The sequence below is a fragment of the Gopherus flavomarginatus genome, chromosome 3 (genome assembly GCF_025201925.1).
Source record: "Gopherus flavomarginatus isolate rGopFla2 chromosome 3, rGopFla2.mat.asm, whole genome shotgun sequence".
Classification (NCBI taxonomy): Eukaryota; Metazoa; Chordata; order Testudines; family Testudinidae; genus Gopherus; species Gopherus flavomarginatus.
In genome coordinates, this window is record NC_066619.1 from 105,422,657 (window position 1) to 105,440,315 (window position 17,659).

Below are 17,659 nucleotides of genomic sequence, written 5' to 3' on the forward strand. Positions count from 1 at the left end.
GCCTCCCCTGTTGTACTCTCCTCCTTGTGTTTCCTTCCAGTATCCCACTTCCCCACTTACCTCTGGGCTTAGGTCACCCCGATGAACCGAGTTTAAAGTCCTCCTCACTAGGTTAGCAAGCCTGCCTGCAAAGATACTCTTCCCTCTCTTTCTTAGGTGGATCCCATCTCTTCCTAGCAATCCTTCTACCTGGAACAACATCCCATGGTCGAGGAATCCAAAGCCTTCTCTCCAACACCACCTGCATAATCACGCATTTGCCTCCACAATTCGATGGTCTCTACCTGGGCCTTTTCCTTTAACAGGGAGGATGGATGAGAACACAACTTGCACCTCAAACTCCTTTATCCTCCTTTCCAGAGCCATGTAGTCTGCAGTGACCCGCTCAAGGTCATTCTTGGCAGTATCATTGGTGCCCACATGGAGCAGTAGGAAGGGGTAGCGGTCCAAGGGCTTGATCCATCTCGGCAGACATTCCAACACATCCTGAATTCTAGCTTCAAGCAAGCAGCACACTTCTCGAGTTTCCCGGTCTGGAAGGCAGGTGGATGACTCTGTCCCACTTAGGAGGAAGTCCCTGACCACCACCACTCATATCCACTTCTTAGGTGTCATGGTCTTGGAACCCCCATCCCTAGGACAGTGCATTCCATTCCTTCTGGTTGATGGGGTCTCCTTCTGGTCCCTTCCCTCAGATGACTCTTCCAAACCATTCTCCGCCATAGTACCTGTGCAGAGAATCTGAAAATGGTTTCTTACCTCTATCTGCATTGGGGGTATGTGGGTTCTCCTTTTCCTTCTTCTGGAGGTCACATGTTGCCAACTTTCTTCCCTGTTCTGCACTGCCCTCTCTGATTCTTCAGCAAGCTGTGCCTGCAGTACCAAATGCTGAAGCATTCATTCGCAATACAAATTTAGTTTCAAGCCATAATTCGATTTACACTGTGATTATTCCAAACAGAATTACGATCAAGATTGCTCTGCCAAACTAGTTAACTTAAGCTCTCCCTTTTAAACAGGTATGACTTGCTTAAAAGGCAGTCGGGATGATGAATGACACTGAAAGGCACAGAGACCAAAATAAGTAATGAATTTTAATAAAACCCATTAATTTGTTATGAGAATACTGTACATTCAAAGCTTGACATTAGTAAAGGAGAAATCCTAATTAAAAATGAGTCTGCTTTGGTGTGATATAGATTTTGGAACTCATTAATGGGCTTCAAAGACATTACTGTGTGTACAGGTTTACCTTTCTTTTATAATGAACCTCTCTACAAAACAAAGCAAAGGGGTTCCATAGTAACCAGTACATCTTAATTGCATCCTACTATGTAAATTGAAAATAAAAGGGTTATTTTTCAAGTAAAATTTGATGAGCTAAAAACTTCGAAATGTACCTCTTTAGCATTTTGGACTCTGCAACAACCTTTGTGGTTGCGCAAAAAGTACATTCTCACTATAGAATTTGTTGGCAAAAAGTAACATTTTATATTTATTCTACCTGGAATATTTTGAGTGTGTGCACGTGGCCTTGAGGATGGGGCAGTCGCCTGCATTCAGAAGACCTAGTTTCAATTCTCATTTCTAGCCTGCTAGATTACTTTGGGCAAATCGCTTCACCTCCCTGTGTCTCAGTTTCCACATCTGTAAAACAGGGATAATGATACTCATGCTTTGAGACCTCAAGATAAGGACTAGCTTGACTATGAATAACTTTTATTCACAAGGAATCACTTCAAAAGTGGAAAATGGCTCTAAAGAATATCATAGCCTGTTACAGCTGTTTTCCACTTTCAAACTGATTCCTTATGAACCATTAGAGGACTGAAGTTCTGGAACAGCCTTCCAAGGGGAATAATGGGGGCAAAAGACATATCTGGTTTCAAGACTAAGCTTCATAAGTTTATGGAGGGGATGGTATGATGGAATAGCCTAATTTTGGCAATTAATTCATCTTTGATTATTAGCAGGTAAATATGCCCAATGGTCTGTGATGGGATGTTAGATGGGGTGGGATCTGAATTACTACAGAGAATTCTTTTCTGGGTGCTGGCTGGTGAGTCTTGCCCACATGTTCAGGGTTTAACTGATCTCCATATTTGGGGTTGGGGAAGATTGTCAGAGGCCCTGGAGGTTTTTCGCCTTCCTCTGCAGCGTGGGGCACGGGTCACTTGCTGGAGGATTCTCTGCACCTTGGGGTCTTTAAACCATGATTTGAGGACTTCAATAACTCAGATATAGGTTAGGGGTTTGTTACAGGAGCGGGTGGGAGAGATTCTATGCCCTGCATTGTGCAGAAGGTCAGACTAGATGATCATAATGGTCCCTTCTGACCTTAAAGTCTATGAGTCTATGAATAAAAGTTATTTGGTAAATTCAAAGTCAAGGCCCTGATTCAGTAAAGCACTGAAGCAAATTTCAACCTAAGAATATACAAAATGAATGGCAAACCACTATTTACTATTGAGTATGATCAGGATCATCACTATGGCTCTGATATTACAGTCCTGATGTAGACTCTTTTCCTATTGAAGTCAGCAGGAGGTTTGCCTTTGTAAGAACTGCAGGATCAGGACATGCAGAGGTTCAGCTACTTAATCTTCTAACTTTCTTAGATCACTATATGTTTGTAATTCTGAATTTGTTTAGGGACTGTATATGCATTGGTCAATATTTAACATAAATGCACACTCTTTCTGTTTTATTTCTCTTTCAGTCCTCCCGGAAATTTTTTCCTGTCACATTCTTTGGAGCAATCACTTGGATAGCAGTTTTTTCTTATTTAATGGTCTGGTGGGCACATCAGGTAAGAGAATGATAGAGGTGTGGAATGTAATTGTCCTATGTGTCTCAGTTTTCAGAGTAGCGGCCATGTTAGTCTGTATCCACAAAAAGAACAAGAGTACTTGTGGCATCTTAGAGACTAACTAATTTATTTGAACATAAACTTTCGTGAGCTACAGCCCACTTCTTCGGATGCATAGTTATGTGTCTCAGTTTGTGACTAGTCATTTAGGGCCACTTCTCCCCTTACTGACTGCTTCATTAATAATATAAATGTGTTATTTTTCTCCCTACTAGCAGTAAGTATTAGAAGAGTCATTCAGTCAGCAGGGTCATCTTGATGGTTTAATTCCAAAACTCAAAAATGTCATGTTCCAAAAACTTGGGAGCGTATTCTACTCTCTTTCCATTGGCATCCTACCAAAGATTGAGGCTAGAATATGCCCCTAGGTGATTTTCCATTTTAACCAACTTTACAGCAAAGAATGCCCATTCCTCCCATGACCTCTCTGCATTCTTTTGTACTTTTCCCAATACCTTTTAGGTTGGCGAGACCATTGGCATTAGTGAAGAAATCATGGGATTGACTATATTAGCTGCAGGCACCTCTATCCCTGACCTAATTACCAGTGTTATTGTGGCACGGAAAGGCCTAGGTGATATGGCAGTATCCAGCTCTGTTGGAAGCAACATCTTTGACATCACAGTGGGGTAAGTAGTGCACAAAGATAATTATGGCTAAGTTATAAAAACTTAAATGTTTTGTCATAGTGTTAGCTACCATTGCTTTCTGCACTTTTGCATGTAACAGAAATAGATTTCAAAATACAGTATCTTACACATGCAACATGCTTTACTGTCATGATTTGTATCAAGGTTACTGTATAATCAGGTCAAAAGTGAATATTTGTTAAATAAGTTTGTTATGAATCAGTTGTTTGAGCCTCCATTTTTCTGTTTGTTTGTTTGTTTGTTTGTTTAAGGGACCATTCAGTCAGGTAAATTTCACATTTTCAAAATCTTTAAGAATATTGTTGCAGGTATCATATTTAAAGCATGCTTTGCTTTAGTCGGCAGCTTGGGATTTGCCCTTTTTGTTCATACTGTTTCCATGCTACAGCTGTCTGTGTGATCAGTGATCATGAATGCTTTTTTGTTCTTGCAGTGCCTGCCAGACTGTAGTCAGTACCACTGAGTGTTCCACCGTCCAAATAAATCCTGACAAATCCAGACACACAAGCACTGATTCTGTTTTTCTAAGGCCTCTTCACATAGTTCTGACAGTGAAGGGAGGCCTTAAAGTGGGGAGAAATGGCACCCTGAGAATACACTCTGTGCAGGGGGCCTCCCTGGCAACTATAGAGCAAAAGGGTTCTACACCGGCCCTGCTTCCAGCCCCTGGTATAATGGTGATCAGGGGTATGGACAGGTATAATGCGTTGTTTCCCCCCATCGGGGCCATGGGAAGCTGAGCACAAATTAGGGTGACCAGACAGCAAGTGTGAAAAATCGGGACAGGGGATAGTGGGTAATAGGTGCCTGTATAAGACAAAGCCCCAAATATCAGGACTATCCCTATGAAATCAGGACATCTAGTCACCCCAACACAAGTTAAAGGCTCCTTGAGGTTGTTTTAACTTACATCAGGGTCAAGCAGGTTCCTGGCTACCTCAAAATACAGGAAGGGATGGGAGGGTTTAAAGTCACCTTAGCCGCCCCCCCCCACCCCCACCTGCAAGACTAAGACTAAGACTAAGAACTGAGAATCTGGCCACCTCTAATATCACCATCTCCAAAGTTATTTGTTTGCCATCAGATGTCAGCAGGAGGAGATTTCGCATTATATTTTTGATAATCAGATTGATTCTAATGTGCAAATAACAGGTTATTGGGCCAAATTCTCCTCTCATTGACATCCTCCAGTTCAACACCACTGATCTCAATTGAGTTACACCAGCATCACTGAGGAAAGAATATGGCCCATAAAGTGTTGTTTCTTTTAACAAGATAAAGTGCTGTCATGGGAGAAACTTAAAATAGTATTTGAGTGGAGACTAAACAAACTGTGGGATTGAGTCGTCTCCATGCAGAATTTCCATTTCTGTACTGACTCATAGGAACAAACATATACCACCATTGCCCACTTAGTATTTTGGGTAAAATTGTGGTTACTGCAGGGTATGAGGCCCAATCCTCTTCCCCACACCTCCGGATGAGTACATATATAAGGCCAAATTCTGCTTTGTGCAGTTCAATCGGACATTCCTATGTCATTGCACACTCACTTTCTACAATGTGAAGGGTTATGCCAAAAAATTCTGGGAATTCTTTAGGCAGATCTTTGTCCCCTTAAATGCATTGTGTGTAAGACCCCTGACACACAGCACACTTAAGCTGAGAGTATTTGGCTGATAGAACATTACCCTGTCACAGGAGGATCTGTGTGGTGAAGGGACAGCATAACACCCTAACACTCAGTGTAAGGGGCACTCCAGCAATCCCAGCTCCCAGAACAACCTTGGTAGGCCATCAGCAGCTGAAGCAATGTAGAGCAGTCCTGGAGATGCTCTACATTACACCACTGGCTGGGCTGGTACAGAACAGTCTCCAGAAATTGGAGAGGAGTACAAGTGGTTTCTTTATATCACCACCTGTCAGCTGCCCCATCACTTTGGGCTCACCTGAAACTCTGGACCGCACTCTTCATTAGTATGGTGAACCAGTGGCATGTTTTGTTTTTAAATAATCAACTCATAAATATAATACCTACACACATTAAATCACTAAGCGTCCTCAGTGCATTTACTTAGAACATAGGCCGTGGACATATTGCAAGAAGTTTCTTTTTGCAATATTCAGATGTAGGCTTTTACTTTCCTCAATTTTTTTAGCTTTTATCTCTGGAAAGGTATGGTGCCTTATATATCTTGGAAGCTCTGCTATAGTTATGATTAAAAATGGCAGAATTCAGCTGTATTTCCAGTTTAGTTACTACTCAGGCTGTAAAAAATTATTCCCATTTGATCAAGTTAGTCACAGATGATATAGTTTGAATTATGTGAGCTTCAGACATTTTTTTTACCTGTTCAAAGCTCTGCTAAACTCCTGTCAATGGCTTAAATATTTATTTCTATTTGACATATTCCAGAATAATGTTGCCTCTCACTGTAGCAACAGAATGGAAAATGCAGTAACATCAAGCACAGAAATAGAAGTTAAGCTTAAGTTCAAACATTTTTGCATAGTGTTATATTCTAGGTGTGGATCAAGAAGCCTTGAGGGCCAAAACATGAGGGCCATTGCTGCTCCAACTTGCCCAGGCTCCACTGCCTGAGAATCAGAGGTTCTGTGTTCTCCTCTCTTCCGGGTGCAGATCTGTGACACTGCTTGGATCTACTGCCCATTTGGCAATCAGGCTGTTTGGTATGATCTCAAGGGCTAGGTTTCTCCCCAGCTGATTGAAAGGAACAAATGGCATGGGCCACACAGCTTACAGACAGCCTCCTAGCTGATAGCTGCAAGCTGTGAGGCAGGCAGGAAACACTCCCTTGTGACCAAGAGCTCTTGGCAATTGGTGGAGGAAGAGGAGGGAGTCCCCTAGATATCTCCACTTCTGTCTCCTACACAAAATAACCTAGTTGCTTATTTGCAAGTTATGAGAGCCTGGTCCTTCACTCTTTGCAGAAGCTTGTGGTTGGAATAGCCTGAGTCGGGATCAGAGAGAAGACTGGGAAAATGTGAAAAGAGGGTCAAGAAAGTATAGGATACTTGGGAGCATGGAGAACTCATTTACATTAATTCCCTGTCCACTCATCAGCTCCACACCTCCCAATAGTGGAGAGGACAGCAGAAAAGTAGTAGTAAATATTTATATTTTGGAAGTGCCCAAAGGGCTGCATTGTGCTAGGTCAGGGGTCAGCAACCTTTCAGAAGTGGAGTGCCGAGTCTTCATTTATTCACTCTGATTTAAGGTTTCACATGCCAGTAATACATTTTAATGTTTTTTAGAAGGTCTCTCTCTATAAGTCTACATATTATATAACTAAACTATTGTTGTATTGTAAAATGTTTAAGAAGCTTCATTTAAAACTAAATTAAAATGTTGATCTTACACTGCCGACCCACTCAGCCGGCTGCTGGTCTGGGGTTCTGTTCACCTAGGCTGGCAGTGGGCTGAGCTGGGCCTGCGGCCGGGACCCCAGCTGACAAGGGTCCGGCAGCCAGAACCCCAGACCGGTTCAGCCCACTGCCGTTCAGGGGTTCCATCCGCTGGCTCCTGCCAGCCAGGATCCTGGCTGCTGGACCCGCTCAGCCCACTGCCGGTCTGGGGTCCCGGCCCTGCCCACATACAGTGGGTACCTACCTTCTCCCTGGTTCTGGCCCATCCTCTTCCTTTCTCTGCACTTAGCTGAGGGTGGGAGTGCACTGAGCACAGGGCTGGGGGTGAAGGGTCTGGCCAGGAGCTAGAATGAAGGAGGGGGCTCAGGGTTGGGGCAGGAGGTTTGGGTGTAGGGCACTTACCTGGGCAGCTCCCATTTGGTGCGAGGGGTGCAGGTGGGAATGTGGGGGGAGTGCAGGAGCTCCCATTTGGTGCTCAGGGTGGGGATGTGGGGGGTGCAAGAGGCAGGATGGGGGGGGTGCATGGGGTGTGGGAGGGCTGGGTATGTGCAGGGGGTGCAAGAGCCAGGGCACAGGACTGGGGGCATGTGAGGGGGGGTGCAGGTGTCAGAGCGGGGGGGGGGACTGGGTATGTGTGGGGGTGCCAGAGTCAGGGATAGGGTCATGAGGGGATGAAGGAGTCAAGCAGAGGGCTGGGTGTGTATGAGGGGGTTACTGGGCTCGGGGCAGGGGCTTGGCGTGTGTGCGGGGCACAGGGCTCAGGGCACAGGCCTGGGGGGTGTGTGGGGCTGTGGGGCTCAGGGCAGAGGGCTAGGTGTGTGTGAGGTGGGGTCAGGGCAGGCTGGAGAAGATATGCCCCTATTCCACCACCACCCTTCCCCAAGGCCCTGACCCCTCTTCTTCTCTGCCTCCGGCGGGAGCAGCGAGCACGCTGACTCCACTCTTCCCCGACCCCCTCCCTCACAAGGGCAATCAGCTGATCAGCTGGCAGGGAGGGAGGGACAGAGAGGTGGAGGAGGGGCAGGAACCCAGCACACTGCTGGAAGAGATAAGGGAGCTGGCAGGACCAAGCTTCTGCCCCCCTGCCTCTTGCCCCCGCGGGAGGGGGCTGAGGGCGGAAAAGAGCGGGCCAGGCAGGATTTTTAATGGCATGCTGCTGCCTGCCGGGACTCGCATGCCGTCTTTGGCGCACATGCCATAGGTTGCCGACCCCTGTGCTAGATGCTGTGCAGACACAAAAAATAGGCAATCCCATTCTCCTCACCACCTTGTACACTGGGCTTAGTCTTCTACAACCGGCCCATCTGTGCCTTGGCCTTTTCTGGAGGTAACTGCTGAGAAACAGGATGTCTGCCAGCCTAGCCACACCTGCTGCTCAGCCTGATCTAGTTCATCCCCCAAGGCCCAGTACAGAATTTTTCTTTTTAGTATGTTACCTAATGCCTCTCTTATTGTGTCCCTGCACTAACCTATTAGATGGGCTTCATTATGTTTAAATCAACAGCTTTATGTTGAAGTGCCTCCAAAGTATACTTAATACCACTTTTTGTTTCTCTATGGCATTTCCAATTTCTCTTTGTGTTTTTCAGTCTTCCCCTTCCATGGCTCCTGTATGCTGCAATTAACGGCTTCGCCCCGGTGACTGTCAGCAGCAATGGATTGTTCTGTGCTATCGTCCTCCTCTTCATCATGCTACTCTTTGTCATCCTCTCCATTGCACTCTGCAAGTGGAGGATGAATAAATTCTTGGGCTTCACCATGTTTGGTCTCTATTTCATATTTCTGATCGTCAGTGTCCTTCTGGAGGATAAAGTAATCTTGTGTCCCGTCTCCATCTAGTAGGAAGTGCCATTTCTTGAACAAAACAAATATCTGCAATGGACAGCATCCCCTGAGAATAAACAGTGGATCCACAACCCTTACAAAAATAAATACATAAAGAGGATAAAAAGGGCTGGATTTGAAGTGGAAAAATTATTCAGCTGATGCATTTGCTGCTGAACAAAACAGTTACACGTAAGAAGTGAGATCAGCTACCTTTAGGCTTCTTTGCATGGCACTTGGAAGATCTCTGTTCACTGGCAGAGGTCCTGTGTGTGTGTTATAGCAATGCAAGTTATTATATATACTACACATATGCTAAGTTTCCCTGTATCTCTCTTTCTCTATATTAATATATGCCTACATGCAGAAACAAAGAATAATAGATACATACAGGTATAACCTTGCAAGGAGAACGCTAGTATCCATTTCAGAGAAGCACAAACCTCTAGTTGGGGATTTATGTAGTTACCCGTTGAATGTATCAGTGGAAGATGTTAGCCAACAGCATCTGCATGAGTAACAGATACAAAAGGATGCACATATCTCTATTCAGATGGATTCATATGCTGTGAGCTTGCGCACATTTTGGACATCTACATTGCGGACCTTTAGAAGCCCTTGGCAAAGTGAACATGATGTTTCAATAGAATCCTGCTAAACTCTGCAGGGTCCAGACACTCTGGCTCTAGCACTGATAGTGAACTGTAGGCTGACTCATGATAGTCAATGGTGAAACCCAAACTGGGGATTTGTGGCCTCTTCTAGCATCATCCCAGCATGCAAGTAGAAAACACGAATAAATGAATTCACTACTTTTCTATAGTGCAGCAATACTATAAATAGTACCAATGTCTTTCTGATGCTATTACCACTGTAGGCTTGCCTTTTCATATAAGAAAGAAGGCTGGATTTGTTTGTGTGTAGTATTTCATATAAAATTTAGATGCAGCTGCATGATGGGAAGCTGCCTACTTGCTGAAGTGAATGTCCTTTTGTAGACTATTTTCCACCATTATTTGCTGTGAATAAGTCCTTCACTGCTGCATACTTTCTTATCAGCTTTGGGGCAGATCCTCAGCTGATGTAAATTGTCACAGCTCCATAATGAAGTTATGATAACTTATTCCAGTTGAGGGCCTGCCCCTGTAAGTCTGAGAATTTAGCAAGGGGGATCTAACAATTGTATTATGGAGGGGTTGCAGGTTGAAACCCAGGCAGAAATCTTCTAGAGTTGCTGAGGTGGTAGCATGTGTTAATTATGGAGGTCTAAGGGGACCCATGAAAGAAGAGAGCCCATTCCTGCTCAGATTGAAGTCATGAGAAGAGAAGCAGGTCCAAAATTAGAACAAAAAAGCCCCAGGAAAGAGAGAGAAATCAGTGTTCCTACAGAAAAAGATTGTACATTTCCTATAGTTGGATATAAAACGGGACACTTGAAACCTGAGTAAAAATTATTTTGCGTAATGCCTGTTTGTTTTTTCAAGGTCTGTGTTTGGTTAGAGTTCATGCAATTTCATTTTGTATCTGTTTTCCAGAAGTGACCCATTTCAGAGTTGTTTCTGGTTTAAATCCCACCTGCAGTGGAAATACTATGCCCAGGACTATGAACAGAGGGCTCAGCACATTTTGGTTGGTTGATTGTTCTGATGTTATGGCCATGTTTTCTTTCTATATCCCATGCTTTCAGCACTTTTGCCCCTCATTGTATTCCTTGTATGTATGTTTATATCTCTACATAACTATATCTGCATAGAGCATAAAAACGGAGAAAACAGTAGATCAAACAGTAAGAAATATATATTTATAACAAAAAGAAAAAAGTATATATTATTAAAGTTAAGATATTAATGAACAAAAGCAAGAAGATTAGGAGTTACAGTTACTATAGAGTCTGCTACTCACTTTTTGTGCCTAGGATTTAATACCCAGGTACAGAATTGCATACAAAGCCAGATTCTGCTCTTAATTACACACCTGCAGTGCCCTTTGCATTTTTAGTGGCACTTGTGCCTGTGTAACTGTGAGCAGAAGTTTGCCCAGTGTATTTCATATCCCCTATTGCTCTGAAATCCCCTTATCTGTGCTGCAATTTTACCTACAGTGGTGCCACTGGCACTGCTCACTATTTTTTCATAAAGATACAGTTCTGTGTAAAAGCAGGTATACATACTTACAGTGACCTCAGCAGAAAGCAATGGCAGTCCTGTGAGGAAAAAATGCAGGGCCCAAATTCTGAACTCAGTTACACCAATAAAATCCCACTGATCTCAAGGGGTTTTCACAGCTATAAGTGAGGATAGAATTGGCCCTAACTCTTGTATGTATCCCGAGGGAACCACCAAATCCTTTGTGATATCTTAGATGACAATACTCACAGTAGCTTTATCAAACAAAAACAAAGTTTTCAAGTGGCCCCTAGAGCTTCTTCCCTAAGATGAGAGGAATAAAAAGAGCTGATGACCACAAAGAATATGTGCAGGACTTTGTCAGTGTGTTGAACCTTTAAGTGAGGTGTATGTGTAATCATACACAATATACTGAGATGCACAAACTCACAAGAGGACACGCATTTTGCTGAAGTTACAATAAATATCTGAATAGTACCAGAAACATCTAGCAAGGTGCACTGTGATGAAACGTCTCTTCAGCAGTACTATGAAACAACTCACAAGACTGTACTTTAAAGCAGACACATTATGTTTCAAATGAGATTTAAAATCTTCTTACACTGGAATAGGTGAGTCACTCCTTCAAGTGATATTCTTTCCCTGTTAGAAAATGACATTGACCTTGAATTGCTGGCCCAGGTGGACATACCCCAGGTTCAATGTCTGACATTTCCTGAAAAGCCTAACAGTTTCCTGCAGCTGTTTTGCCCCTTTAGCCAGGAGGTCTTGGTGCAGGCATAACACTGAAAGGAGACATTCAGGGAGGTAGAAAGGAGGGAGACGAGAAATCTGACAAAAAATTATACATTTTTAATTCAAAAGAAAGTTAGAATTGACCTGTATAATTAAACAAACTAGTGAAACATATTTATTCAGGCTGATCTTCCAAGCATTGCTTATTCCACATATATTGAGATTAGAGTGTATGTCAAATGTTTGCACAGCCACATGAGATATAAATAGGATCAGGCAGTCAAAACTAACAGAAAAACTAGCAAGCAAGCAGTGGCTACAGAGGTAAATGTAATGCAATGATGGATTGCTATTTAGTAGGAGATTATCTTTCAGGCATGGCACAGAAATCATTTTATAAAGACAGGAAGTATTTCATGTTCAGGTAGTTCTATACCAACAGAGCTTACAATGGCATTTGCCGTTTAGTTTTTTTTAAAAAAAAGTTCAGACACACCAGTTTGACATTTAAAACAATAAAACACACAAACCAGATTTTGATCTCAGTTAAGTGCACTAAAGCTCTCAGTGTAGTTACTCCACATTTAGACTAGTGCATCTACCATCAGAATCTGTTCCACACTCAGAAGGGGAAAAGCCGCCATTCCTATTTACATCTATAACAGGAGTTGCAATAAGAGAGCTGTGACGTGCTCTGGAGAGTAAAGTCATTAGCAGCTGAATATGATACAATATTGTGGCATGCTGGAGAAAGAACAATAATTTTTTCAAGATAGTATTCAGTGAAAATGTTTCAGTCCAATGGTCACATAAACAATTCTAAGGACAATTTTTGAGTAGGCCTAGTGACTGGGATACTGTAACTGCATTTGTGTGCTATGTTAAAATACCTGACTCATTCTTTCCCTTTCAAGGAAGTTGGTGGTGTTAGATTGCCTCTGCCAACACATTCGTCTTGGAAGGTATTAAAAGTGATTCCCTGCCCCTCCTCAAGAATAACAAAACGTGCAGCTTCTGCTGCCTGTGTCTATCAAGCAAATCCTTGTTCAAATGATAATGCAAATTTGCATAGCTCCACTAACTTCAGGGGAACTACACCAGTTTCTACCATTTGAGGATCTGGCCCCATATTTGCAAAATTCTGTTTAGGTCCTATAAGTGTTTGCTAGTAACAGACAACTGTGCTGGGAACTCTGGGGTAGGTAATTTGGATGCATGGAACTGTGGTGCTTGGAGACACTGCGGTGTCAAAATGCAAATATCTTTGCAGGAACAAACAGTTCAGGCAACATTAACTGTTGCATTTTACTGTGAGCCAGTTTAGTTTCCAAATGCCTGTCTGTATTCTGCTTGTTTGTTCAATTGATCTGTCTACATATTCCTAGAGCATAGAATTAAAATACACCGGTGACACAAGTTATTCAGATGCTTATCAAGAGATCATATATAATATCTGTTATGGTAATGCACCTACCATATAGTGTCCATAACATACTCTAAAGAATGTTGTGGTCACTATACTTATATTATTGTTATCGCTATATGTGAAGATCTACCAGAAAATAAGTTACATATGATTACCCTGAATTCTATAAAGATCTGAAGTACCTAGAAATCTTTTTAAATGGGATATTTTTATGCAGCTATCATTTTGCCCACTATGTCTTTCAAGAAATGTGGCTGCTGAACAGTGATTCTGCAAAATGGCATTATGTCATTCCATATTTATTGTGGCTCATTGATTTTATAACTTGTTTATTTTCTGTCAGGCCTAAAACTCAGCCTGGGATCTGAGATTCAAGCTTTGTTCTTTATTTCTCATACATCATCACCTGTAATAAAGTTTCTGCAGGCCAAATTAGGCTTTCAGTGACATTTAGGCAACCGCATTGCCTTCAGTAATGTTACATTACACAGGTTGGATTGGAATGTAGTAAACACTTGCTGATGCACAGAAGGGAATAGAATCCAACTCGCTCATTAATAACTGTATTGGTTGTGCAAGGCTAATGGGAGTAGAAAAAAAATATAAGTACCTTGGAGCTCTGACTTCATGAAGGTCCATTAATATGCTGTTCGATATTAGAAATAAATAGGCTGGGACAAATTTTGTTCCATTATACCCGTACTGAAATCACTGCGGATGCAAAGGTGTAAATGAGAGCAGAATTGGACTTAATAGATGTAACAAAAAATTTAAAATATTTATTTGACTATCGTTATTTTATGAAATGCTGTTTATTCATGTAAACATTGTGAAAAAAATTAACAAGGAATTGGGGAAGACTGAGATCATTTTGTTGAGTAAATTATGCATGCTCCCTGAAAGAAGAGTTAGACCCCACTAGTTTTAGATACTGAGTCTTACTATGCCGACCAGTTCAATATTGTCTGGTTTTGGCCTAATATTATCTTTCTCTCAACTAGTCAGTTCTTTGAAGCTAATGGATTTGCATGAGGGTATGAATCAGGATACACCATGTCCAGGGGTGAAATCCAGGCCCCACTGAAATCAACAGAAATTTTGTCATTTATATCTGTGAGGCCTGGATTTTACCCCTGGAATCTTTTGTGGTTTTGACACACAGGCAAAACAGATGTAATTGTAATGGGAGTTGTGTGCATTTACTGAAGAGAAAAATATACAACATAAAATATATACATTGGAAATGCTTCAGGAACAGTTTAGAGCATACAGTCAACACTGATACAAATAGATGTAATAGTTTAAACACTTGTATTTTGAGAAGTTATTTTCCTTCCCTTGTAAATAAGATGAAGCAGTTAATAAAATTGATAGTGTGTGTGTTTTTCTTGGACCGATTGATTCTGTTTAATATTTTCCTGTTTCCTAGGAAGCTTAATATGAGTGAGGTGGGTAGCCTGAGGAATCGCAAATATATAAAATAATTTGAATAACTTTGGCCTAGAAGTTTTTGGTCCTAATTTGAGCACGTAAGGTTGATTCAAGTTGTTCATAGGTTTTGCACTGACCTTCTGCACAGAAGTTAATTTCACTCATCAAAATTATCCTTCTTAATTTGTTACCAAAGGTACAGAAATGTCAGTGTATCGGTCTTAATCATTTCTTGTATGAAGGAAAGCAAGAAGCAGCCACCAAAACTTTCCAGACCAAAGTTAAACAAAGCATTGTACCCATACGACATAAATGTAAGACACGGTCCCATACTCCTTATGTAGACAAAGCTCATACTAGGCCTTTTGTGTGTTTTTACTCATGATTTCATGAAGACTAAATAGCCCTAAACAAGATGTCATACAGAATAAGAAGTTTATATAACCTTATGTACAGTAGGTTTACCCATTCCTAACACATATATGCGCATACACACACTTTGTATATGAGTTAGGAGTGGGTAACTGTACTGTACATGAGTATAGAGTTACAGCAAATTCTCCCTATCATCAAACCAGAGTAAACCAAATGAAATTTGTATGTATGTTTAAAGATATTGCACTTTATAGTATTTTATGTTGCATAATTTTCTTAGTGTAAAGCAAAGCCATTTAAAAAAAGGCAGCTCATTTTTTGATTCTGAATATGGGCATTAATTTTTAAATAACCTACTATGCATCTCTGTTACATAATGTTTAATATAAAATATTAAGTCAATCATCATATGTTAGCAAAGTGCTGACACTTTCTTACAAATACACAACAATCCTATCTTCTGATGAAAAAAAGACAAAACAGGAATCAAATGTTAATGTGGTAATTAACAAAATGACCTCAGATAGGTAGAATAACACACAAACATTGGGCCATATTCTACCCTCAGTCACACAAGCACAACTTTACTAAAGACAATGAGATAAGAGAAAGTAGAATTTGTCCATATTCTTAATGTTTACAGCATGACTTTAAAAAATGATGTGCATTATTTTTGCAGCAAGGCATTTAATCCTGCAGCAATCCTGCAGTCCATGTACACCCAAAACTGGATGTTTTGGGGTTGCAAAGAATTAAGTCTCAGGCGTAATATGACAATTAATTCACATCACTACTCTAATATATTCCCCAAATGAAACCTCAGTAAAATAAGCACCTTGTGTTTTAGGTTTACAGAAACTAAGATACTTCTATCACAATTCCTACGGTATCCTTAATTCTCCAGAGTCAGACTATCTGCTGAAAAGCAACAACTTTGAAATTATTGTCAAAAATAAACTTTGCAGATGTTACTTTTTTGTTTTTGTTATCTGGTCTCAGTTCCTCATAAAGGGCCTACTCCTGCAATCCTGAAGCCAGTAAGACTACTCACAGGAATAAGAACTACTTAAGTTAGTAGGGATTTTCAAGATCAGCCCCATATGTTGTCACTTGAAAAATTTAGTAGTATGTTATAAATGACAACTAGATGTTATTTTTGTAATAAACTATTTTTTTTTAAATGCAGCAGTTTTCAAACTCTTTGTTCTTTTATTTTTAACTTAAAGGAAAAGAAAGCTGGAGCCCTAGCCTTATTTATTTATGTAAAATAATCTTTTGTCATGGAAAACAGACTTGTGTAGCCCCGAGATAATTACAAGCTTTTGTGTGTGTGTGTGTTGATCATTATTCACTGAATGAAACTGTACTATAACTCTGCATTGATATATTCTCTGAATACAAGTTTGTATATAGTATGAAAGCTATATTTATTTACACATAGGCTCTTGGAAATAATCCCTTGCTGTCAAATGTACTACTTCACTATAATTACAGAACTATTCACTATGCTTGTGTACTCTCTTTCACACTAATGTATCATCCTTGTACTACTGATAATCAGCTCCTCATGTAAGTCACTTTATGTAACTAAGTCTTCTGAGTGTGAAATATAAAAAAAGACTTAAACGGGTCATTTTGTTTAGTATTCTTTCTGTCTTGATTCTCTCATTACAGCTCTGAAAAATACACTTTAAACTATTTATTGTTACTTTATAATGATATCAGAATTGGGGGATGGATTAAATGACCTCTCCAGGGTTCCTCAAGTGCTACATTTCTATGATTTCTATTATAAATATAGGTTATTATTAATTATTTGTATTAAAATAGCACCTTGTTGCCTCAACAGAGGCTGAAGCCCCATTGTGATACATTCTGTGCATACAGACAGTAAACAAAAGTCCATGCCTCAAAAAACCTAAGTAGACAATACGGAGAAAGGGTCATAATAAGGAGATATTATTATCCCAATTTTACATATAAGGAATTGAGGCACAGAGATCAAGACCGGGATTCAGCATGGTATTTAAGCATGGGCCTAACATTCAGCTATCAAGCAGTCCTACTTATGTCAGTGGGAAAAGTTAATTAATTTGGCGTTTACACAGACTTAAACATTTTGTTGAATCAGAGCCTAAGTGATCTGTCCAGCATCCCACAGGAAATCTGTGGCAGGAGGTGGGAGTCAACTGAGGTCTCTTGACCCTCAGTCCAATGTCTCACAAGAGCATCCTTCCTCGGGTAAATGCAGACCTAAATTATACCTGGCAAATGCACAGATTGGTATATAGGTAGGGTGTGGAATTATTGTATAGGGCTCTGAGCACAGGTACTTGGGCACTCCGATTCTACAAAAGAAGAGCAGAGAACTAGCAAGTTAATAGGTTCAGAGCCCTTAGGCTGAATTTTTCCAAATTGCTAATATGCACTTGCAAATTCTATAGACCTCAGACTTCTAACGCTTTGTGTGACTACTAAACTTCCACACCCAGCTACCAGATGGCAGCAACTTTGAACATTCTACCTTGTGCATTTCACAGCGCTCATTTATTTGCAGGATGACATCTGGCAGACGTCCTCTGGGAGAGGCAGTGTAGTAGGAATTCTGGGCAGCTGCCAGCGCTTTAGATCTCTAGCACAGTCCATAGTAAGAACCAGTTTAAATAAAGTTCATCAAGGATGAAGTAGCTTCCGGGAGCTATAATGCAACTGGCTCCTGGATAGTTCACTGGATGAACGGAGACCATAGGACACTTGGTGAACTCCCTGGTGTTTTGACGAATCCTAGAAAGTGCATTAGCATTGTGGGCAAGGGAGAGAGTCCAGGCTGATGTCA

General features: G+C 41.2%; 1 protein-coding gene across 5 annotated transcripts in view; it reads left to right on the forward strand.

Annotated features, from left to right (window-relative positions):
• SLC24A2 (solute carrier family 24 member 2) overlaps positions 1 to 16,416 on the forward strand; it is a 199,558-nt gene extending 183,142 nt beyond the window's left edge. For all 5 annotated transcript variants that reach the window (XM_050944184.1, XM_050944179.1, XM_050944183.1 and 2 more), the window contains 3 exons: positions 2,720 to 2,809; positions 3,332 to 3,498; positions 8,496 to 16,416. In XM_050944184.1, coding sequence (XP_050800141.1) covers positions 2,720 to 2,809; positions 3,332 to 3,498; positions 8,496 to 8,745 — 507 coding nt within the window. In that variant the 3' untranslated portion in view covers positions 8,746 to 16,416. The remainder of the gene's footprint in view (positions 1 to 2,719; positions 2,810 to 3,331; positions 3,499 to 8,495) is intronic.
• Positions 16,417 to 17,659: the final 1,243 nt, after the last annotated feature.